The sequence below is a fragment of the Macaca mulatta genome, chromosome 1 (assembly GCF_049350105.2).
Source record: "Macaca mulatta isolate MMU2019108-1 chromosome 1, T2T-MMU8v2.0, whole genome shotgun sequence".
Lineage (NCBI taxonomy): Eukaryota > Metazoa > Chordata > Mammalia > Primates > Cercopithecidae > Macaca > Macaca mulatta.
The window spans coordinates 17471180-17496158 of NC_133406.1; the positions used below are offsets into that span (position 1 = coordinate 17471180).

At 36.8% G+C, this 24979-nt stretch overlaps 1 protein-coding gene across 2 annotated transcripts in view; it reads right to left on the reverse strand.

The window, feature by feature from the left end:
• TSNAX (translin associated factor X) overlaps positions 1 to 24979 on the reverse strand; it is a 38217-nt gene that overhangs the window by 9506 nt on the left and 3732 nt on the right. For both annotated transcript variants that reach the window (XR_001441692.3, NM_001261354.1), the window contains 2 exon segments: positions 20412 to 20526; positions 15151 to 15281 (listed from right to left, as the gene is read on the reverse strand). Coding sequence is in view for 1 of the 2 variants with exons in the window: in NM_001261354.1 (NP_001248283.1) it covers positions 15151 to 15281; positions 20412 to 20526 (246 nt within the window). In the remaining variant the exon portion in view is untranslated.

A 24979-nucleotide genomic window follows, 5' to 3' on the forward strand; every position in this document is an offset into this window, starting at 1 on the left:
ACCTGGTTCTCTCAGTTTTGCCAATTCTAAGCATGTCCTGGTCTCTCCCCATCTATTCTTGACCTCTTCTCATCCGTTCTCACACTGCAGACTGTTTACCTTTTTAATATGTAATGATGACCACATCATTCCCCAGTTTAAAGCCCAAATAGCTTCCCATGGCGCCCAGAATACAGGGCAAAACCATTAAAGTAGCTTATAAGACCCTGCTTAATTTCACCCCCACTTACACTATCAGCCTCAATTCACGCTATAGTTAAGTCATAACTCACAAAGGCTTACATTTCCAAGATGGGTACATAAACATATGTCTGTATGTATGTTGAGCAAAAAATAGCACTGCTTTAAATGTCAGAATCAAACACAACTGGCAAGGTGCTTGTCTTACACATGGCAATAGGTAGGGAGGGAAACAGTATAAAAACTAAGACGGTGCCCGTTGAAGGCAGTACACAATATTTTCCTGAGCCTTGAATAATACTAAATTCAACAAACGGGATAAACAGCATTACATGGGAAGGGGGCTGTCATTCTCCCCACCCCGCCCAATGTAACACTGTTTATCCTATTTGTTATTTTTAGTATTATTTCATATGTAGCTGTTGATAAGACCACAAACACTTTAGCAACAACATACCACCAATGTTCTGTATCATTCAGCAGTGCCTTGTTACAGAAGCAAGTAGCATTTCTGTTTGGCTGCCATATAGTTTAATTTCATTAAAGTACTTTTTGTTTTTCATATTTCACTGGAAGAACAGTTCAAAATACTCCAAATTTTAAAAGTACCATAGAGATCATGGCATCTAGTACTTTTACAACTGAGGCCCAGGCCTGGAATTTAGTGGTACCTAGTTGATTTTACTAATTACAAATTATTTTTAAAAATAAATTCACTAAAACCATTTTCCATGCTTTGAATTGACTCATGGACAAAACAACTTTTTACAACTAATGAAGGTGAACAAACTTTTTTTTCCATTGACAAATGCATATTTTACCATATAACTGTCTCCGTAATTGTCATCTTAGTTCAATAACATTCATTCAGAAGCAGTAGTTTTAAAAATACTACTTTGCTTTTTGATTGCCCATTGTTTTTCTTTCCCCTCTTCCGTTGTGGAACTACGAAATTTAAAATTATTCATCTTTTCTTATCCAAGGCTCTTTGGTCCCTCCCCTCAACTTAGCTCCATTTCTACTCTTGCATGTCCAAAAACTCCTTAAGGACTGTATTCAACAAACGGACATCTACCCTGGGACAATATCCTTAATTATCACAGAGAACCTAGGAAAACAGGAATTTCAGTCTTTCCTTGAGCAGGAGCAAACTCTAAGACATGCTTTTACTCCGATCATCTCTGTAAGCCAAATACTGCAATACAGCAGGCAATATTTGTTCCCAAGAAAATGAATTATGGCATCTTGCTTAAAGAGCTGAAGTGGTCAGAATTCGTTTGATTTTTTTAAAAATTAGCAGTTTCATTTTATTTTTTCTCTGGTTTTTTTATTGTGGTAAAATAAACATAACATTTACTAGCTTAGCCATTTTTAAGTGTACAGTGTAGTGGTATTAAATACATTCATAATGTACAACCATTATTACCATTCATCTCCAGAATTCTTTTATTAATCTTTCCAAAATGAAACTCTGGACCGAGCATTTCTTAATCTAACTCCCCATCCTTCCTCCCCTCAGCTCCTGCCAACCACCATTCTACTTTCTGGTCTCTACGATTTTGACTAGTCTAGGTACCTCATGTAAGTAACAAATATGGTATTTGCCCTTTTGTGATTGGGCTTATTTCACTTTGCATAATGTCTTCAAGCTTCATCCACGTTGTAACATATGTCAGAATTTCCTTCCTGTTTAAGGCTGAATAATATTCTGTTGTATGCATATATCACATTTTGTTTATTCACTCATCTATAGATAGACTATTGAGTCACTTCCACCTTTTGGCTTTTGTGAGTAATGCTGCTGTAAACATGACTATTCATACCTGTTCAAGTTCCTGCTTTCAATTATTTACGGGTATCACCCAGAAGCCCTCAACAAAACTTTTTAAAAATAAAATAATAATTTACTAAGTCTTGAATGTCTACTACATGTAAGAGTATGGATCTGGAACTTTACATCCATCTATTTAATGCTCACTAATGCTCACTATTGTGTGACTGTATTACTATCCTTAATGAACAAATTGAGGCACAGAGAAGTTAAGAAATTCAGCCAAGTCACACAGTAAATAGTGAGTTTCTAGAATTCAAAAGCTCACACCCTTCCCACCTTACCTACTTCTTTACAGTCATCTCCATATAAAACATACCCATTTTTCTCAACATTTTTCCTCACTAAATTCCTGGTTCAGCTTTTCTCCATGTTTTGTTTAACCTTATTCTGTAGTCTTCCAAACACACTATATACTTTCATGATTCCATGCCATTCTGTTGACTGTGAAGCCTTCTCTCACATCTTTCTCTACCTACAACAATAGTTTAAATGTTTTAATATACCCTAATCAAGGTGGCACTTGTCTCTTCATTCTCACAATATAAAACTTATACTTTAATTAAATGTTTCAGTCAGTTTTAGATTACAAACAGCTGTCTGATCACCTATTTTGCACCCTAGAACTCTGAGGGTGGGGACAATGCCCAGACGACTTTGCTCCTTGGCCCTCTCCCAAAGATAGAAACTCATATGTACAAGAGACTCAACTGTTTTCCATAAATTCCTTCTAATAATCTGTTTCTCCTCACCAAAGTCTATGAAACTGTAAGTGCCTCAACAAACAAAACTATTTTAAAATTAGGTATTCAATTATTCAGTTGTACTTAATTTATAATACTTTCTAACAAGATCAGAGTTCAAACTGATGAAGAGCAGAATCTGAGGTCTTGATTTATTTTTTAATAGGGAAAAGACAGAATACGGAATAAGAGTCCTCAAACTTTATCTTTGGTGTCAATCTCTATTAAACGTGGGTAGGTGTCAGATATTTAATTTTCAAGCATATCTAGTCATTATTTCAAGTACATCTAGTCATTATATAAGTTGTCCTTGAAATGTGTTAACAAAAGTTACTTCCGAGATGAGGTGGCCATTTTTGCTCCATAGAAATTAGGTTTCATGGGCCGGGCGCGGTGGCTCACACCTGTAATCCCAGCACTTTGGGAGGCCAAGGCGGGTGGATCACCTGAGGTCGGGAGTTTGAGACCAGCCTGACCAACACAGAGAAACCCCGTCTCTACTAAAAATACAAAATTAGCCAGGCGCTGTGGCGCGTGCCTGTAATCCCAGCTACTTGGGAGACTGAGGCAGGAGAATCGCTTGAAACCGGGAGGCGGAGGTTGTGGTGAACTCTCGCCATTGCACTCCAGCCTGGGCAACAAGAGCAAAACTCCGTCTCAAAAAATAAATTAAAAAAGAAAGAAATTAGGTTTCATGCTATAACGTCGAGAAAGTTCAAGGACATCTGGCCCAAAACACTGAAAAGCATTTTTGGTCACATGTAGGTAAGAGGATGTTTAAACAAGTTATGTTTCAACCTGATAAAAAGGACATCCGCTATTTTCAGTGAATAATCCCCAAGGTGAAAATTTTCAACGTACTGCCGTATTCCATCAAACAATGCCTTCCCCTTCTGTCTTTGCCTTGGATAAAATCCAATTAGAATTATTTACAGAACCAGCTGCCAGTAAGAGAGAAGTCTGTATGTCGCTTTTATGTAAATTGTTATTTTTTCCCTTGTTCTCCTATTAGAACATGTAACAGGGAAACCCAGTTAAAGGCTTCTGATTATTTTTACATATTCCTTTAATATTTAAACAATATGCATCCAGTTCAACTCTCCACCAAAAACTATATATAAAGGCCAACAGATATGACACAGGTTTCACTATAAATTTGAACCTCACATGTCTCAATTTTGTTTCTTGGTTTTTAATGCTTTTTCAGAAATTGTTTAACATATGATCTGGCAATTCTGCTCCTAGGTATATACACCCAAAGGAGCTGAAAGCATATATTCACACAAAGAGTTGTAGGCAAATACTAACAGCAGTTATTATTCACAAAGGCCAAAAAGTGGAAACAACCCAAAAGTCCACCAACTGATGACAGATTAACAAAATACGGTATATCCATAAAACAGACTCAAACTCAGTTACTAAAAAGGAATGAAATACAGATACATGCTATGACATAGCTGAACTCGGAAAACATGCTCAAAGAAACCAGACACAAGAGGCCATATATGGTTTGATTCAGTTTATATGAGATATCCAGAATAGACAAATTCATAGAGACAGAAAGTAGATTAGTGGTGACCAGGGGCTAACCCTGGTATTAGAAGGGGGAACGGGGAATGACTGCTAATAGGTAAGAGGTTTCTTTTGAGTGTGATGAAAATGTTCTGGTATTAGACAGTGATAAGTACATAACCTTGTGAAAATAGTAAAAATAACTGAATTATTCAATTTAAAAGGGGTAGTTATGTGGTATGTAATGTCTCAATTTTTAAAAATTGCACTTAGAACTAATTCTCTGAGTACCACATGAATTTTTAAAACAAGTTAACATCACCAAATCAATCACTGAAATGTTAAAATGAAATCAGATTTATAAGGGATTCACAGGCCACTCTGCTAAAAATCTACTTTCAAATACACGAAGTGTACATTGAAAATAAATATATCTATATGCCTCAGCTTTGTAAAGTATGTGTGCTTATACTACCAACAGTAAACTCTAAATAGAATTCCACTAATTTGAATTTTGTCTGAGTAGGGTTTGTTTTGTTTTGTTTCAGACAATCTGGCTCTGTTGCCCAGGCTGGAGCGCAGTGGCACGACCTCGGCTCACTGCAACCTCCGCCACCTGGGTTCAAGTGATTCTCCTGCCTCAGCCTCCTGAGTAGCTGGGATTACAAGTGCCTGCTGCTGCACCCAGATAATTTTTGTAGACAGAGTTTCACCATGTTGTCTATGCTTGTCTCGAACTCACGACCTCAGGTGATTCGCCCACCTCGGCCTCCCAAAGTGCTGGGATTACAGGTGTGGGCCACCGTGCCCGGAATGGGTCTTTTTTTAAAAAGAGACATGGTCTTGCTCTGTCACACAGGCTGGAGTGCAGTGACACAATTGTGGCTCACTGCAGCTTCAAACTCCTTGGCTCAAGCGATCCTCATGCCTTAGCCTCCCCAGTAACTAGGACTGCAGAGCAAGCAAATATGCCTAGCTAATGGCTTTTTTATTTTTTTTACTTTTTTGTAGTGACAGGATTTTGCTAAGTTGCACAGTCTGGTCGCAAGTGATCCTCCCACCATGACCTCCCAAAGTGCTGGGATTACAGGTATGAGCTACCACTTCCAGCCCTAAGCAGGGTTTTTATATTAGCACTGAAGAACGGGTATTGAGCAAATTGGTGCCACTGAGTTTTTATCCAAAATGAAAATAAATGTTAAAATTTAGTACAATATTACAGATTAATTTTGCTAAATTCAAGAAGAGTTAGGAACAAATATTTGTTAATGGTTATATGTCAAAGTAAGAAATGCTTTCCATAAATGTATTTTATTTAATTTCCAAAAAATCCAGGAGGTAGCTATTAATGTTCTCATGCTAAAGAAAGAAAGCTGAAATTCAAATAGGTTGTACGCTTTGTTCCAAGATTACAGAGCTATGGAATATTAAAACATAAAAGCCCAGGTCTGTCTGATGGCAAAGTCTATATCTTTCTACTTCACCTCACTAAGCAAGTCTTATCTCTTATAAGGAGACCTCACAGACTAGAAAAGTTAATACCAATCTGGGGATCTTCTAAAATTGACTTTCCTAATACCAAAGGACCACATTCTCTTCCTATCTTGCTTAATTCTTATAATAATCATTTAAATAACTCATCTGCACTTTCAACTACTTTGTCCCTTGGAGTCATATTCCAGGTATTTGAACAGGAATATAAAGTGCTATATAAATAAATATAAACCCCAAACTTTAAATATATTTTTATTTTCTTAATACACTAAATTATATTTATTATAGAACTGCTTACCAAGTGACATAAAATGTAACCAATTATTCCTCAAATCATTCTGGTAATTCTCAAATCATTTCTTAATTTGTAGATGCTGTTGGAAAGGGCTTTTGATTTGACTTCCCTTGTCTGAGCCATGATTTGATATGGAGAGTATCATCACACTCTTCCTATGACCTCCTCCATTAAAATGACGGTTATCAGGCAACTGGGTTCCTGCCAATGTAGGGGATTCACACAGGCCTGCCCTCATTCTCAGCTTCCAATTCCCCCGACCATTCCTTTAGTCTCTGCTCCTCTCTCATCACACTCTCCCTCCCAACCAATGGGGGATGAAGGGAGTAGAAGAGGAAAACGAAGGAAGGAAGAAGAAAAGAAAGAAAATCTGTGCTCTCACTTGCTGGGATGCCTGCAGTCCTGTGATGGTTATCATTAAGGCTCCCTTCCCGCAGACTTTTTCCCTTATGTGCAGAGACAGCCACTTCTCTTTCCACCGGGGGGCCATGCCTCAAATAAAGCAATGCTTCTGAACCCACCTGAGATTATAAATGCAGCCTGAGAGAATATGGTCTGCATGAAATATCTGTTTATATCCCTGGTTCCCGGAAGAGTTATCAGACACTATTTGCTTTTCCCCTTAAGGCACCTCTTCTTGGGGGTTTACAAAGGAAGTCCACAGCTCAAATGCACAACACAAAACCCCCACCCACCCCTGGCCTTAAAAGCAACTCCCCAGTCCCTCCACTCCAAAGTAACATTTGTAGCTCATCCTCTAGCTGCAGTGCACAAACCAAAAAGTATATGTTATAGACTGAACTGGGCTGCCCCAAATATGCAGAGCATATGTTGAAGCCCTAACCTCTAGTACCTGAGAATGCGAGTGTATTTAGAGACAGGGTCTTTAAAGGGGTGATGAAGTTAAACTGAGGCCACTGAGGTGTACCTTAATTGAGCATGACTGGAGATATAAGGAAAGATTAGGACACACAGAGACAACGGAGATGTGTGTGCATGTGTGCACAGGACATGTGAAGACCCAGGGAAAAGACAGCCATCTGCATGTCATGGAAAGAGGCCTCAGGGGAAATCAAACTTGCCAACACCTTGATCTCAGACTTTAGGCCTCCAGAACTGCAAGACAATAAATTTCTATTTAAGCCACCAGTCTGTGGTATTTTATTATGGCAGGCCTAGTAAACTAATATAGTATCTTGGATTCAGTGCACCTTTGGCTTCTGAGATAAACCACATGCGCTGAAATTTGTATTATTAATTTTACTACTCATCACAGTTGACAATATACTACTTACCAACAAGCACAGAAGTATTTCTATTTTAACAACAAACATGGCCACAATAATGCATCAGGCTGCTTATCTTTTCCTACTTCTCCCATTGTCATCCTGCTGCCAAATAATGAGCACAACCGAAACCATGAATTAATCTAACTTTCTGCCTCATTCATTCCTATTGCTATACAGAAAGGATTATATTTACTGCTCAGGTAAACTTTCAAAAATGATTAACAATAACTATTAAATATTCCTGTTTAAGTATCCATCCCCATTACACTCAGAGTCATTCTTTTTTTTTTTTTTGGCTGGGGGCGGGGACGGGGTCTTGCTCTGTCTCCCAGGCTGGAGCGCAGTGGCGCAATTTTGGCTCACTGCAACCTCCGCCTCCTGGGTTCAAGTGATTCTCCTGCCTCAGATGCACGCCACCATGCCCGGCTAATTTTTGTATTTTTAGTAGACACGGGGTTTCACCACGTTGGTCAGGCTGGTCTCGAACTCCTGACCTCGTGATCCGCCTGCCTCAGCCTCCCAAAGTGCTGGGATTACAGGCGTGAGCCATCAGAGTCATTCTTAAATCTCCAGTCTCCCATCAATTCCATACCATTTCCCCACCACATCCCCTTTTCTCAGCACATGACATGAAAATGGAAGTGACTGAGCAAGAATTTTCTCAATTCCCTACCTCTATACCCATCGTAACTGCCCATCTGGGAATAGGGAGCTGTCCTGTCATATAAGGCTTAAGCTCTGGATCCCATCCTCAGGTCTTGATTACTCAGGGATATTATTCCCTTAAATATTATATTGTATTTTCTTTAGTTAAGGTTCCAAGCCTTTGGTTTTATTCTCACTCTACACTCTCCTTAGACAATCTTATCCATGTCTTTAAAATTAACTACAATTTATGAGCTCATAACTCCAAGGCTGTAACTACAGGTGCATCCTGAGTTCCCTAGACCTACAGATCAAACAGCCTCCTAGGCAGCAATCTGTACATCCTAAGAGTTCCAATTAATTTTATCCAAAACCCATTCCACCTTCCTGTTTTCTCCGCTTAATAACATTCCTATTCATCCAGTTGGCCAAACCAGAAGCCTAAAGGCATCCCCAGACTATTCCCTTTCTTTATGCTTTTTAAAAATAAACTGTCTTCTAAAAACATGCCCGTTCCTCTCTATTCCCACTGCTAACACTAAATGAGGCCCTATTCATTTCACACCAAGAAGGACCACTACAGCTGCCTCACCTCTCTGCCTCTAGCTTCCCACTGAATAAAATACGGTAATGGCAAAACAGAAAGCAGAGACTTGAAGTGAGGATGTCCTAGGTTCTAAAGCTAATTCAGTCTCTTGTGAGCAGTGTGAACTGAGATAAGTTTACTCATTTTACTGGGCTCCAATTTTCTCATCTGTCAAGTGCATGCATCTGTTTACATAGCAGGGTTTATATAGAATAATATATCAGTATCTGGTATAAGGGCCCTGTGTATCTGTTTACTAAACTATGAGAAGAATAAGAATTACTGCCATTAATTTTTGTTAGATAATATTTTATAATGTCTTTTTGTTCCTTCGATTTGTTTTCCCTTTTATTAGCTTACAATTAAAAGGGGATGTTATTCTTTTAAAATGTTATCCTAAGTCAATATGTACTACGATTCTCAAATACTTTTTGGTTTGCTAAGAAGTAATAGCAAATTGGCTGGGCACGGTGGCTCACGCCTGTAATCCCAGCACTTTGGGAGGCCAACGTGGGTGGATCAGTTGAGGCCAGGAGTTTGAGACCAGCCTGGAGAACATGGTGCAACCCCATGTCTACTAAAAATATAAAAATTAGCTGGGCATGGTGGCGTTTGCCTGTAATCCCACCTACCTGGGACTCTGAGGCACAAGAATCACTTGAACCTGGGAGATGGAGGTTGCAGTGAGCCCAGATCACGCCTCTGCACTCCAGCCTGGGTGACAGAGAGAGAGACTAAAAAAAAAAAAAGAAGTACTAGCAAACTATGTTAGTAGAACATTATTTGTATCCTACCAAGCCATGATAAATTAAGATAGAGTATGTCAAGGAATAAGGATCTCTCTGACTTGGTGCAATACGTCCGAAACTGAGTAAGACACTGTTTCTTCTTCTCCATGTTGCCTGTTTAGCCCTATCCTTATCAACTGGCAGACAGACCTCAGGTCAAAAGAATAACCTTTGAAACAAGATTTCAGAAAAGGAATGGGAATGCTCAGAGATGAAAAGAGAAATTAGACTAAAAGACCATCATACATTTGGACAGTCCAAGTAGTGTGTACCAGACATTTATCTAGAAAGAGTATTTACAAACCGAGTTTTCGTAACCCGGAAAATGCCTATAGACAGATTTTCTCATGGTCATAGTAGTCATCACAAAAGCTCACAGTGTGAGATATACACTTACTAAATTGTGATTGAAACAAGTCACCAAAAAATGCCTAAGGAGTCATCTGACATTTACATGCAACCCTAAACTGTTTCTATTTCACATAATTAAATTACATAAATTACGTAATTTGGCTCAGTACGGTGGCTCACGCCTGTAATCCCAACACTTTGGGAGGTCAAGGTGGGTGGATCATAAGGTCAGCAGTTCAAGACCAGCCCGGCCAAGATGGTGAAACCCCATTTCTCCTAAAAATACAAAAATGAGCAGGGCATGGTGGTATGTGCCTGTAATCCCAGCTACTCGGGAAGCTGAAGCAGAGAATTGCTTGAACCCGGGAGGCGGAGGTTGCAGTGAGCCTAGACTGCACCACTGCACTCTAGCCTGGACAACAGAGCGAGACTGTCTCAAAAAAAAAAAAAAAAAAAAATGCATAATTTATGTAATTACATGTATAGGTAAAATTAAGGATGATGAGAGTCTTTAACAAGATGCAGAATCTTCAAGAAAAAGCCTTTGACTTTAGATAAAACAGTTTAAAGCACTAGATACTAGCTATCAGAGATGGATGGATGACAGTCTAGCAGAAAGTCTATCAGAATAGATAAAACAAGTCAGATTCCAATTTCAATACTATCGCTCACCTTATTTACAAAATTAGGTAATACAACTAGAAGTCTTCTCACCAGTTATAATATCACTTTCAAACAGACAAATGAATGCTTTCAAACAAAAGAAAAATCTATACAGAAAAAATGTTTAAATCAATCAACAGGCATATACCTGAATTTTCTATTACACCAAAAGAACATCAAATTACCATATCAGGCAGAGAAAAATTAACTATTCATCAAACATTTTGTTTTCCTTGGCATGCACAGAGACCATATTTCCCATTCTTCCTTAAAGCTGGTGTGGCCATGTGACTAGCCAACAAAATGTAGGCAGAAGTGCTCTATGTCACTTCCAGAGCTGGTGCATAAAATCCTCAGGCACCATCCCCAACTCCTCCCTTTTCCACAATCTGTCAGCTGTATGTTGATGCCCTGGCTGATCTTGGAAATCATGTACTGGTAACAGCAGAGCCCCACAGAGCATGGATCTGTGAATAACTAAGTGGGCAGAGCACACTCACACTACCACCATAAAGCCTGGTCTTCAAGAGAGAAAGATACAATTTCTATTTTGTTAAGCCACTGCAACGTCACAGTTTATTAATCTGCTTCTGCACTTAGCTTTACCCTAACTAACCGACATCTCTGGTACTTCTCTCTTAATCTCACTCATTAACAGACAAATTCAATTTTTAGCTTTATTATTCCATCCACTACACGCTTCCTACTGTTACTCCAAAGGCTTACAGAGATTTGTATCATAGTTCATTTTTCCAGTGAGCACTCACAATTTTGCCAACATGCTGAACCTACCTCTAATTTCTCTGTACTGCTATAGCTTTGGAACTTCCCTAAACCTTAATATTGATCCTATTCCTGCTACTATGTCTAAAAAATAGCTCCTGGAAACATGCTTTCTTTTGGAAGAAACAAAAAACAGTAAAAATATAAACTCATGAAAGCAAATCATCAGATAAAGCATATGGCTGAAAAAAAAAGCCTTTTAAAATTGGTTTTGTTCTTCATTCTTTCAACATTTGTATTTACGGATACTTGTTAGGTGTCTGGGATATATAAAGTGAAAAACAGGAATGAAATCTTTGTAGAGATTTACAGAGTCTACATTCTAGTAAGGGAAAGAGAGATAATGAAGAAATATATAAAGAGATTACATGTTAGAAGTTGAGAAGTGCTACGAAAAAAAGGGCCACAGTGTGTGCTGGGTGTATGAGGAAAACCTCAGTATTTGGGGTAAGCGAAGTAAAGCCTTTACTAGGAGTTAGGTTGTAAAGTCAAGAAGTAAATGAAATCCATGTGGGAAGAAACCAATGGTACTACCACGTGCTAGCTTATGACCCTGAGCATAACTTGTGAGCCTCAATCTCCCCACTTGTGAAGCGGTAAAAATATCTATGATTTAGAGGTATTGCAAAAACCTATGAGATTGTGAATATAAAGAATAGTGGCTAAAAACATATCTTAACTGGCCCTAAACATCCACTTTACCCATCACTCACATTCTTGGATAAAAGAATTAAAATATTAATTAGCATATAAACTTACTTTTGTGTAACGAAATGTCTCAAAAAATGACAATTCTTATCATTATCAGTAATATAAAGAAAAAAAACAGTATTTTTTCTCTGAAATGGAGGACATTTCCCCCACAACTGTTAATTTTTCAACAAGAGGGAAAAAAAAAATGGCAGGACAAATTTTTTTTAAGTGACATTTCAAGCAACTAATTATTTGTTCATTTGTTTAACCACCCCTTGGGACAATCTGTAATCTACTCTGATAAGAAATGTGTAGAAAACAGACCTGACGTTGTGTTGTTGTTCAATTATTAAGATACTCAAAGTTTGAGCTCACACAAGTATCCCTTAGGGAAATGCTCTGCGTGCCATTAGCACTATTCTTAATGAGGAAAAGCACAGAACTCCTTTAGTTCATTGCCAGAATTGTTTTATCTTCAAGTCAAAAGAACAACTATTTGGAGTAATACCAAAACAAGCATTTAACAATTACAAGCAGCAAGCTGTTCATAAGCATCATATTGTTAATGCTAATCCAATTATAAATAACCTTATTTTATCAAATAAAGTATCTGTCGGCAAAATTTTCAGTCCTAGACACCTCTTTACTTGACCGCTTTATTCCTTAACTTTAAGAAAAAACATCTTTATTGCTTCAATTCAAAGAACCTCATTTTAAAGACTTTTTACAGAAAAGACATAGAAAATCCTTCATTATTTTAATTCATGAGTAAGTTATCTTCAAAGAAAACTTACAAATCATAAACGAAGGCCTAAAAGAGACCACTGGGCTTATGATAATCCTCAATGATACAGTGAAGTAGGAAAATTTGAAGATGGATCATTCCCATTTTATTAATGTCCTATCTTTCCAAGAGTACAGCACTTCCTTCCTGAATTAGGAAATACTCTACTGAATATTTCCCTCTCACCTTTTTCTCTCCATTTCTCTGTTCTGTAAGACAATGTATAGCTTTCTAGGTTGCTTCTGGTATCATTATGTATATGGTCTTTGCCCTTATTTAAACTCTTATCTTTATACTTCACTGATGCATGAGGATATACAAAATAGAACTATGGGCCAAATACAGCAAATTTGCAATGTCCAGTATGTCCCATAGATATTTGGGGAACTTGATGTTGTCACAATTAGTAGAGCCTAATCATGCACTAATAAGGAATTGAGAAGTTTAAACATGAAAAACATCATTTTTCACACATGAGGACCAACATTGTGGGGAAAAATATATGAATTTTTATTAAAATACAAGTTTTACGCAGATTGAAGTCCAAAGTGAGAACAACGGTGATCAGCTTTTATTATATTTATTAACTGTCATGAACTTTTGCAAGATAGGCATACTACATGATGATGTGATAGAAAAAATGATAAAGATTATGGAAGTTATTCAAACTCTTGCCTTCAGTCATGCAGGTTAATAGGATACTTGGGAAAGGCTGTAGAATTGGATTTCCGTTTAATACAGACATTTAGACTGTACTGCTGCTTCAGTTCAAGCACTTTCCAGAAACTAAGAGACCTAACTTGGTCCCCCACCACCACCGCCACTGCCACTCAGTAGCCCTCAAGATTACACATGCATACCTAACTTATGTATAGCAGAACTACTCTGTCTGAAATATTTTCCTGCTATGAATCTATCTGTAGTATCGTCACAGCTACTATTATAAAGATATTCTCGTGTTTTCTGCTAAGCTTGATTTACCTTTTACTTCATCCTTCTTCCCACCAATACTTCTGATCTTCTCTCCCACTCCAGCCAAATCTGTCACACTTTATAGGTTGTGTCACTTTACAACAAACTAAATTCATGAAGTCATCTTTATTATGTGTGCTGTTATTAAAATATCAAATAAACTCCTGATATTAATAAATTATGATGGCAGACTGTATTTCACTTGGTAATGTTATAATGACTCCTCACAGGCTGTTTTACACTTCAGTTTCCAACAATGCACCCTCGGTTTTAACTAATGTATGCTGGTACTTTCTCCTACCCATATTAGAAGACATTTCAACATTTCTGAAAAAACAAGTGCTGAAATTATAAACGTTTAGGCTAAAACTGGATATAAGTATTAAGCAGATACCAAATAAACTCATTTCCCAGTCTTCCTGCAAATCTTAGGGTACTGATATTGAGCATTCCTAATCCAAAAATCCTAAATCCCAAATGATCCAAAATCCAAAACGTTTTGAGTGCTGCCACGATGCTCAAAGGTCATGCTCAAAAGAAATGCTCATTGGAGCATTTCAGATTTCTGGATTAGAGACGCTCAAGCAATAAACTGTGAATATTCCAACACTCGAAATCTGAAACACTTCTGTTCCCAAGCATTTTGGATAAGGGATACTCAACCTGTATCTGAATTATCTAGTATCTGTCCTATCAATGAACCCATATTAGAAAAAGAAGGAAGAGGAAAGAACCAAGCACTTTATACATTTATTCAATTTATTTGAAAATAATGCTAACTACCAAGATCCAGTATACCCTCAAATTTTTCTTTTTTTTGAGATGCAGTCTTGCGCTGACACCCAGGCTGCAGTGCAGTGGTGCAATCTCAGCTCACCGCAACCTCCACCCCCTGGGTTCAAGCGACTCTCCTGCCTCAGCCTCCCAAGTAGCTGTGATTATAGGCGCCCACCACCGCACCTGGCTAAGTTTTGTATTTTTTAGTTGAGTCGGGGTTTCACCATCTTGGCCAAGATGGTCTGGAACTCCCGACCTCGTGATCCACCGCCTTGGCCTCCCAAAGTGCTGGGATTACAGGCGTGAGCCACCGCGCCCAGCCTACCCTCAAATTTTTTTAAGTGAATATAAAACACCCAGATGTGGAGTCACATTATGAGATATTTGGGTTTATCTGGCAACATTTTCTTTCATGAACGTACTTGAAATGGAAACTTAGAGCCATCAGTGAGATTTACTTGTACTTAGAAATGAGATGTGCCCTGTCTGAATACATCCTACATGCTCAAGAATAAAGTTCGTCCTATTAAATCTGTGTTCTCAAATACTTTATTAAAATCAATCAATGACTATTACTACACTGTTAAAAAAAAAATAAAGCCAACTTGCCTTTGAATTACTTCTATGTTACTACAAAGTTGCAGTTCTTTAAAGCCAGTATTATTATTTCATCAGGTGTCACTTAAAATTCATTCAACTCACATGTTAATCATGTAGCACACTATTTAAAATATTTATTACCCCTGAAACAAACCTAGACTTACCTGTAGTAATGGCTCGATGGAATTGATGCATATCTTCCCCTGACAGCTCTTGGGCTACCTGGAATATCTTTTGTCTGACACCATCCAATTTAATTTCTGATTCAGTCAATATATCTTCCATATCAGGAGCACTATGATCAAGATATTGGGAACTTTTAGAACATCAGATGCTTCAATAGTGAAAAACTAAAATAATCTAATTATCAACATAGGGCTAAATATCGTATACATTCAGATACTTCTAACTCAAAACTACTGAAAACTATTAATAGTATGGAAAACATAAAAATGCTATTAACACACTGTTAAGTGAAAAAAGTATACAAAAAATTATACGTGTAATATAACTAAGAAAAATTTTGTTCATAAAAATATGACATATGGATAGACGTCTGCTTTCAGTAAAGGGCAGAGTAACATGGATTGGATTTATCCTCCCACCTTAAACAACTAAAAAGAAAAATAAATACAGAAAACAATGGTTACAGACACTGGACTACAGGCAGCCTGGAGCAGTGATCCCTGGGGAAAGGGAGGAGCACAACATATACCCTCTGACTGCCTCATCTTATTGCCTGGAAAGCTTCCAAGTGACAGTACAGAGACAGGAAACTTAGGTGGAGCCTGGGAGTCAGTCTGAGTAGAAAAGGAGTTGGGAGTTTTGGGGGATCAAGACAGCTAAAATTTGCAGAGCAGAGTAACAATGAGGAGAAAGCTGTATAAACAGAGAGCTTCAGAGATTTATAGAAGCAACCTTCTCAAGTCTTCAGTTGAGTACTGATCAGTGCAGGCATGCGAGGAAACTACCTAAGGCTGGAAAAAGAATTGCCCAAAGTGAGCAGGCAGAACAATCCCCTTAGTTCACAGAGCCAGAAAGAATTGATTCATCATCAGCAGACTGACACTACAAAAAATATTAAAGGAAGTTCTTTAGGCGAAAGGAAAATGATACCAGATAAAAATCCGAATCTATTCACAAAGGAATGAACATTTACCAAAAATGGTAAATGTGGATAAACATAAATATTTTTCTTATTTTTAAATCATGCTGTTTAAAGTAAAAATCAGTGGAAACAACAAAAGTAGAAATAACATGAATCATAACAGCTGCATAAAAGGCCAAGCTAGTAGAGGGGAAATGGAAAAGAAAGTATAAGATTCTCATACCATATGCGAAGTGATAAGTAAATAGTCCTTACTTTGCATGATACTGTGTTGACTGAAACTGAGGCACATCAACACTGTGATCTTTATCGGCAAAGTAACTGTTACCAAAAAATCATGCAAAGTGAAAAGATTCTTATATGCATAAATTTTAGTAAACACAGTATTGTACAAAGTGAGAATGGTTGACAATGAGATGTATATTATAAACCATAAAACAATCACTACAAAAAATTTTTAAAAGGCATAGCTAATAAGCCTACAAATAAGATAAAATGGGATCATAAAAAATTATCCAAAATAAGGCAGGAAGGAGAGAATAGATGGTAGATTTAATTATAACCATACGAATAACTACATTAAATGTAAACGATCTAAACACCTGCACTAACAAGCAGAGATTTTCAGAATGGATTTTTAAAAAGCAAGAAACAAGAAATCCATGTTAAATATAAACACAAACAGATTAAAAATAAAAGGATGAAAAAATACACATTCTGATAACAACCAAAATAAAACAGGAGTAGCTACATTAACATCAAACTTTGGGCAAAGCCTATTTCCAGAGATATATCATAATGATAAAGGGTCAATTCATTCAATGCATAACAATCCTAAATATTAATGTACCAAATAAAAGAGCTTCAAGATACTTGAAGAAAAAACTGATAGGACTTCAAGGAGAAAGCCAAATCTACAATTATCGTCAAGAGATGCCACCCTCTTTCTCTCTCTCAATAACTGACAGAGCAAGTATACAGAAAATCATAAGGAAATAAGTGACGCAAACACTATCAACCAATCTGACTTAATTACACCTAACAATAGCAGAATACACACTTTTCAAGTGTACACACAACATTTACCAGACAGACCATATCCTGGGTCAAAATTAAGGCTCTATAAATTTAAAAGGATTCAAATTATAGAAAGCATGTTCTCTGACCATATGAAATTAAATTACAAATCAGTATCAGAAAGTCGTCTGGGAAACTCCCAAAATATTTGGACACAAAATAAGATATTTAAATTACTCTTGGGTCAAAGGTGAAATCAAAATGAAAATTAGCACCCAAAAATTTCAAAACTTAAGAGGAAATGGCAAATTCCTTGAAAGACACAAACTACTGAAGCTCACTGAAGAAGAGTTATCTTATGTCTATTAAAATAGTTTTGTAGTTAAAAGACATGAGGTCTTCTCATTAACAGTTTTTCAGATGTACTGTGACTGGCTCATTTCTTTCATAAAGTTTTTTTTTTTTTTTTTTTTTTTGAGACAGAGTCCCATTCTGTCACCCAGGCTGGAGTGTCATGGCACAATTCTGAATTCAAGCAACCTCCACCTCCTGAGTTCAAGAAATTCTCCTGCCTCCGCCTCCCAAGTAGCTGGGATGCCACCACGCCTGGCTAATTTTTATATTTTTACTAGAGATGGGGTTTGGCCATGTTGGCCAGGCTGGTCTCAAACTCCTGACCTCAAGTTACCCGCCTGCCTTGGCTTCCCAAAGTGCTGGGATTACAGGAGTGAACCTCCACACCCAGCCTCTTTCATAAAGTATTTTTATTTTCCTCAAGTTTCTAATATTTCTAAAGTTTCTAATTTTTCTGAAGTTTCTTATTTTTCTGAAGTCTATTATTTTCTCAGTTTACTAGTCAAAACTGTATGAACAGTATGATCTCAACTATGGTAAAAAATAGTGTACAAAATAAGAAATCTGCTAGTTGATAGAGGCTATCTTTGGGTATTACAGACTGATTTGTCTCATTAAGTACCTTTATGTCATTTGTAATTTTTCTAAAGCCTACCATTTTCTAAGTTTACTATAATGAGCATTTATTTTTTGGTGGAAAAATATTTAAAAGTGGACTTCACACAGTAATGTAGATTTTTCTAAAATATTAAGGTCTCCTGTCATATTCCTATTACAGGTTGAGCATCCCTAATCTGAAAACCCAAAATCCAAAACGCTCCAAAATCCAAAACTTTCTTAGCAACAAGAAGACACTCAAAGGAAACGCTCATAACAGCACTTCAGATTTCAGATGTCCAGATTAGGGATGTTCAGCCCATACATTATCTGCAAATATTCCAAAATCCGAAATCCAAAACACTTCTAGTCCCAAGCATTTAGGATACTCAATCTGTATGGTTTTTTTTTTTATATTATTGCTTTTATTATTTATATTACTGCTGAATATTGATGGCAATTGTTTTAGAATTGCAATAGGTACTAAAAAAAAAGTGTCCATAATTAATCAGAACAGTATTGCTTCTTTCCATAATATAAGCCTTACTATGCACAAGCTATCTAAGAACGATATAAGAAAACAAGCAAAAACTAATTTTACAGAGTCAGGTAGGAAAAAGAAAATGTTAACAGTGCCATATTTCAATAAATCTACGTATGGCAAATTAGATTCCATTTAATGAAATAAAAACTAAAACGTGAGAATTATCTTAAAAGTTTCATGTTACTGAATGGAATACTTCAGTATCTTTTTTTTTTTTTTGAGACAGGGTCTCATTCTGTTGCGCACGCCGGGGTACAGTGGCACAATCATGACTCACTGCCGCCTTGACCACCTGGGCTCAATCAATCCTCCTGCCTCAGCCTCATGAGCAGCTGGGACTACAGGTGCATACCACCTTCCCCAGCTAGTTTTTTGTATTTTTTGTAGAGATGGGGTCTCATCATGTTGCCCATACAGGTGTGAGCCACCATGCCCAGCCAATAATGTCTTCAATAATGAAAAGCTAATAAATTCTATTTGGTCTTCCCTACATTCTCTCTATGATATATAGTATAAAGCCAACCACAGCTACCCTTCTGGAGACATCTGGAATTTGTAACAACAATCCATCTTCAGAAGCTGGGGAGTTGTAGGGTAGATACTATTCTACCTCTAGTGAAACAGAAAGGCAAAGGAATCAGGTCAAATGAATTATGAAGCAAACAAAGTAGCAAAGATGGAAGATGGAGATACTCAGCTGCTCATAAGATAGTGCTGAATCTTGAGAAGTTCTAATTTTTCTGGTCTACTATGTTCTCAGTTTACTAGTCAAAACTGTATGAACAATATGATCACAACTATAATAAAAAATAGTGCATAAAATAAAAAATCTGCTAGTTGATAATGGCTTTTTATAATTAATTTCCCTGTTCTGCTTAGACTAGTTTAAGTTAGTTTCTTTTACTTGCAATCACGAAGTCTATCAAATATACAAAGACTGTAGAAAAATAAAGTCCTAGAGAAAAAAAAATTTAAACAAAAGTCACAAAACTGAAAGAAGAGGAACTTTCAAAAAAGAATTAAGTAGTCAACAGTATCATATGCTACAACAATGTAAAATAAGAAAACAGAGACTTAATAATATGAAGGTAACAAGGGCATTTCAATAATTGAGGCAGAAAGCCAGATTGCAATGAGTTCAAAACTGAATGAGAAAATACGTTATGCAGATTTTAACATTTATGTAATATTAAAATTTTCATGCATATCATCCAAATAAAGTTTAATGTGACAGGTTCTAACAATCAAAATATTTAATATATTTTCACAGATAATAGTTATATCTTAAAGAATAATCTTAACAGAACACAAAATCCTTAGCTCCTCTGAAAGTAAGAATTTTTCTTTCCTATTTTTAAGTCCACCCAACCCCTACAGACCTTTTCTTTTAGACAGGATCTGGCTCAGTCGCCCAGGCTGGAGTGTGGTGGTGCGATCTCAGCACACTGCAGCCCCTGCCTCCCAAGCTCAAGCAAGCCTCCCACCTCAGCCTTCCAAGCAGCTGGGACCATAGGTATGCATCACCAATCCTGCCTACTTTTTGTATTTTTAGTAGAGACAGGGTTTCACCATGTCGCCCAGGCTGGTCTCAACCTCCTGAGCTCAAGTGATCTGCCCATCTTGGCCTCCCAAGGTGCTGGGATTACAGGCGTGAGCCACCACACCCAGCTGAGACCTATTTTTATTAAAATATTAACTCCTAAGTTGTACCTGCTGCTGCTGTCTTCTAATCCTCACATTCAAAGTCACAGAATACTCTAATAGCTAGTATCAAATGATAATAAATTTTAAAGATGCTTACTCACCTTGTAATCCTATGGAGGAGAAAAATTGTCCTTTTACTTTCAACGGTTATATCCCGACTAAGTTTCACAAGTCTCTCATATTTGTCATGCCTTGCATCAAGTTCCTGCTGAAATGCTAAAAACACATTATTATGATCATAAGTATGTATATATTCTATACTCAAAGCCTACCAAATAATATTTTTAAGATGTATGTCACATAGGCTGGGTACAGTGGCTCACGCCTGTAATCCCAGCACTTTGGGAAGCCGCGGTGGGTGGATCATGAGGTCAAGAGATCAAGACCATCCTGGCCTATGCAGTGAAACCTTGTCTCTACTAAAAATAAAAATTAGCTGGGCATGGTGGCACGTGCCTGTAGTCCCAGCTACTCAGGAGGCTGAGGCAGGAGAATCGCTTGAACCCCGGAGACGGAGGTTGCAGTGAGCCGAGATCAAGTCACTGCACTCCAGCCTGGCAACAGAGCGAGACTCCATCTCAAAAAAAGAAAAAAAAAAAAAAAAGATGTCACAATGTAAATGCAGACGACTGCAGTCACCCGACTTCATTCAGAAGTAGAACACAATGGTAATGACACTAATTCTCAAAACACAAAAAGGTGAATATTATAAACAATCTCTAGCACCAACTTTAGTGTTAACTGTCAAATATCCCAGGTATACATCACTAACAGTGCTAAAGTACCTCAAGAGGTCCACATAATGTTCCCAGATTTCTAAACCTGTAAAACTAAGTATCTACTAATGATTTCTGTAAACGCCAACAATGCACAGCAGCTCACACACTCCTGAATCCTTGAAGATTTTCTAAAAATCTGTCAATTGTAATAAGGTAGCACATGTATATTAAAATGAACATGAAACAAATTTCTTAAAAGCGAATGCCACAGTATGTGAATTATATCTTAATTTTTTAAAAAGCTACAAAATTATGAATATCACATTTAAATATTAAGTAAAAATCTAGTTAGCCCATTTATTTTAGAAAGTACATAATCTCAAATTTACTTTGTTTTACCACACAGTAATATTGCATACATAAGCATAATATACTTGAGAAATATTTTCAGAAAGATTAGTAAAGAGGAAAAAAAAGAAAAATGACTAAAAATAGACAATCGCTGAGTGAGTTCATTTTGTTATAACTAGAGAACTAGATCATAAAGTAGTTCTGCAATCAATAGAAAGCTGTGGCAGAGTTCATCTGAAAATGATCAGTAAGAAACATCGAAATTTAATTAGGCTGGAAAAAAGTCAGCTGAAAATTGAGGTAGGATGTTAGAAATCTAGGAAAAGAACTAAAAGTAGGAGAAAATGAAGAGTTCCTGAGATCGATGAAAGGCTGAATACAGGCTGTAGTGTCCAATTCTTAAATACTACCTTTGAAGACTCAACCCTTCCACATAGAAATTAATCTTCAACCTGTCAAATTGTTATGGACACAAATCTCCCATAACATAATATTACATGAAGAAAAGATTTCCTCCCTACTTTCATACATCCTTTTCCTTACAGAACAAAACATTTTCACAATTCTAACATGTCTTGCCTTCAGGAAATTTTTCACACATTTGCCTCCTTAAATGTCAGCACTTTGATTCCTTATACTGATTTCTCCTTGCCCGTATTCTATCAGCACTTAATGCTGAATGGAATACTTTTATCTATATCTATTACATATAATTGCCAATCTGCTTCCTTTTATGCTAACTTAAGTTTCATCTATTCTGCTTAATTTTAGTCTTGAATATTGAGACTCAAATAATTTTACCTCGGTAAACTTTTTTCAGAAAGCCTAACTTGAGACTGCCAAACAAAAACAGTGTTTTAAGTTTTTTAAAATAACAAAAAGCTTTCATCATACCACTATCAGATGTTTCAGCCTCAAAATTTTTTCCTTACTAAAATTCTTAACAATTAACAAAATAATTACTTTATTGTTGTTTAAAAGACTACACCTAAAGTTTTGTGAATAATATACTTAGAGCAAAAGGTATTAAGTAAATTTAACTGAAGGAAAACTGTTTACCTTTTCTAGAACACAAAGTTATACGTACAGAACGTTTTATATACCTAACATTTAATAAAACAGTACAACGACTTGGAGTCTACATAAAGATTATATTACCTATGGGAAAAATAACCTGCAGAATCTAGAATCTTTTCATAAATTCATGCCTCTAACACATTAAACTGCCTCATGTCCTGCCCTTAGCTCGTGAGCCAGCCAGAATATGTCTTCTTGCTGGTCCCGATTCTCTAAGCTTGCACCTTTCTTGATGCCTCTATTTTTGCTACTGCCTGTCTAAGAACACTATTCCCTCTCATCATCTCACATTGCACTTTCATCATTCAGGTATCATTCTGCTCAAGGACTGCTTAGGACTCACCTGTCTCCCCCCTCCCTTACTCTCCATTCCTTACCACGCTTCACTGATTTACATTTATCGCTAGCTAACATTATACTGTTATTTATTTATTTGCAAACGTGCTTGTTTCAGCACTGTATCAGAGCATAGATCCGTGTCTAGCAGCATATGTTCACAAAACATTTCCTGACTGAACTGCTTGTTGAAGTCATAAGCAGTATAACATATTGGGTAAGAGCATGTGTTGTAGTTTGAGGTAAACATACCAAGGGTATGCAGTCTCCTGGGAACTAAGAAATTGTTGAAAAGGAACTGCAAATCCATGTGCCCAATAAGCACTGCCCCTAACATGGAAAACTGTCTTATTATTTTGCTGCTTAGCTATTACTTTTTCAAATGTATGCTAATGCAGTTGGAATAAAATATAAATTACTCATAATAGTAATAAAATTTTATAAAGCACTGTTGAATCTGTCTTATCAGCTTCATTACTGTCATCCAAATCTAAGTCACCTTATTATTACCTCTAAGTTACCTTACAAACACCTTACTGTACCCGAACTACAACAGTCTCTTGTCTGGTCTGCCTCTGCCCACCTTGCCTTTCTATAGCTGCCAGAGTGACATTTCCCAAAAATTTACTTTAGTTTTTAAGACTCTCTAATGACTCTGCATTACATTTTACAAACTCCAAACTCCTTATGAAGCCTTACATTACTTGGTCCCTTGCAATACCCCCCAAAAGAATAAATCATCATTTATGTAGTATTCCAGCCAGGGATGCATAACCTGAATCTAATCATGAGAAAATATTAATCAAATCCAAGTTGAGGAATATTCTATTAAATGAGACCTATATTCTTCAATCAATATCATTGTCATAAAAGACAAAGAAAGACTGAGAAACTGTTCCAGATCACAGAAAACTAAAAAGAGACATTACAGTGTAACATGATCCTGTTCTAGATTACTGAACTAGAGAGAAAAAAAGCTAGAAGGAACCTTATTGAGACAATTGTCAAAATAAGCACTGTAGATTAAAGTACTGTGACAGTGTTAAATCTTCTGAAACTAGTAACAATACTATAGTTATACATGAGAATAGTCTTCCTAGGAAACATATTCTGAAGTATTAACAAGTAAAGGGGTACGATGAATGCAACTTGTTCTTAAATGCTTCAGAATAAATGTATGTTTAGACATTTAAATTTACATATATAGAGAGAATAATAAAGCAAAAGTGGCAAAATGTTAAAAATTGGTCAATCTAAGTCAAGGCTATATAGAAGCTCTTTGTATTATTTTTCCAACTGCATAAGTCTTGCAATTTTTAAAATAAATTTGAAATTACTTCAAAATAAATTTAAAAAGACAGTATTGCTTTACTCAGATGATTCAACAACAGAATATTCATCTGATAACTCCTTTTAATGTAATTAGCTCAAACTTTGATAGCAAAGTGGTTGCTCGGACATTAAAGATCCTGGATTAAAGTTGGAGTTGAACAAACTATACTATCTCATGGAATTTTCTCTGGAAGCTAGTGTTCTCCTTTAAGACTTTCTGGGCTGAGTGCGATGGCTCACGCCTATAATCCCAGCACTCTGGGAGGCTGAGGTGGGTGGATCACTTGAGGTCAAGAGGTCGAGAACAGCCTAGCCAATATACAGTGAAACCCCATGTCTACTAAAAATACAAAAATTAGCCAGACATGGTGGTATAGGCCTGTAGTCCCAGCTACTTGGGAGGCTCAGGCAGGAGAATCACTTGAACCCGGGAGGTGGAGGCTGCAGTGAGCTGAGACTGCACCACTGCACGCCAGCCTGGGTGACAGAGTGAGAGTCCATTTAAAATCTCCTCTGACAGACCTGGAGGCTTTTATGTTAAACTTTTCCAAAACACTTGGTAAATCTTATGAAAGGAAAAAAAAGGGAAAAGATTTTAATTTTCTTAGAATGCAAATGGCTGAAAGCAAAAACAGTCTGTACCTAAAAGCACTGTCTCTATATGTAAGAAAGCAACTATTATTCAGTTTATAAAAACGAACAGAATAAAATCATCTTATTTATTTCTAAATTACGTGAAAATCGAAAAGACTCTAATAATTAAAGTATTTTCTCCTTTAAATATAGGTATGCCTTAACTGGGTTTTACCACTCAGTCTCACAATGGGAATACTGTACAAGTTATAAAAAATGAA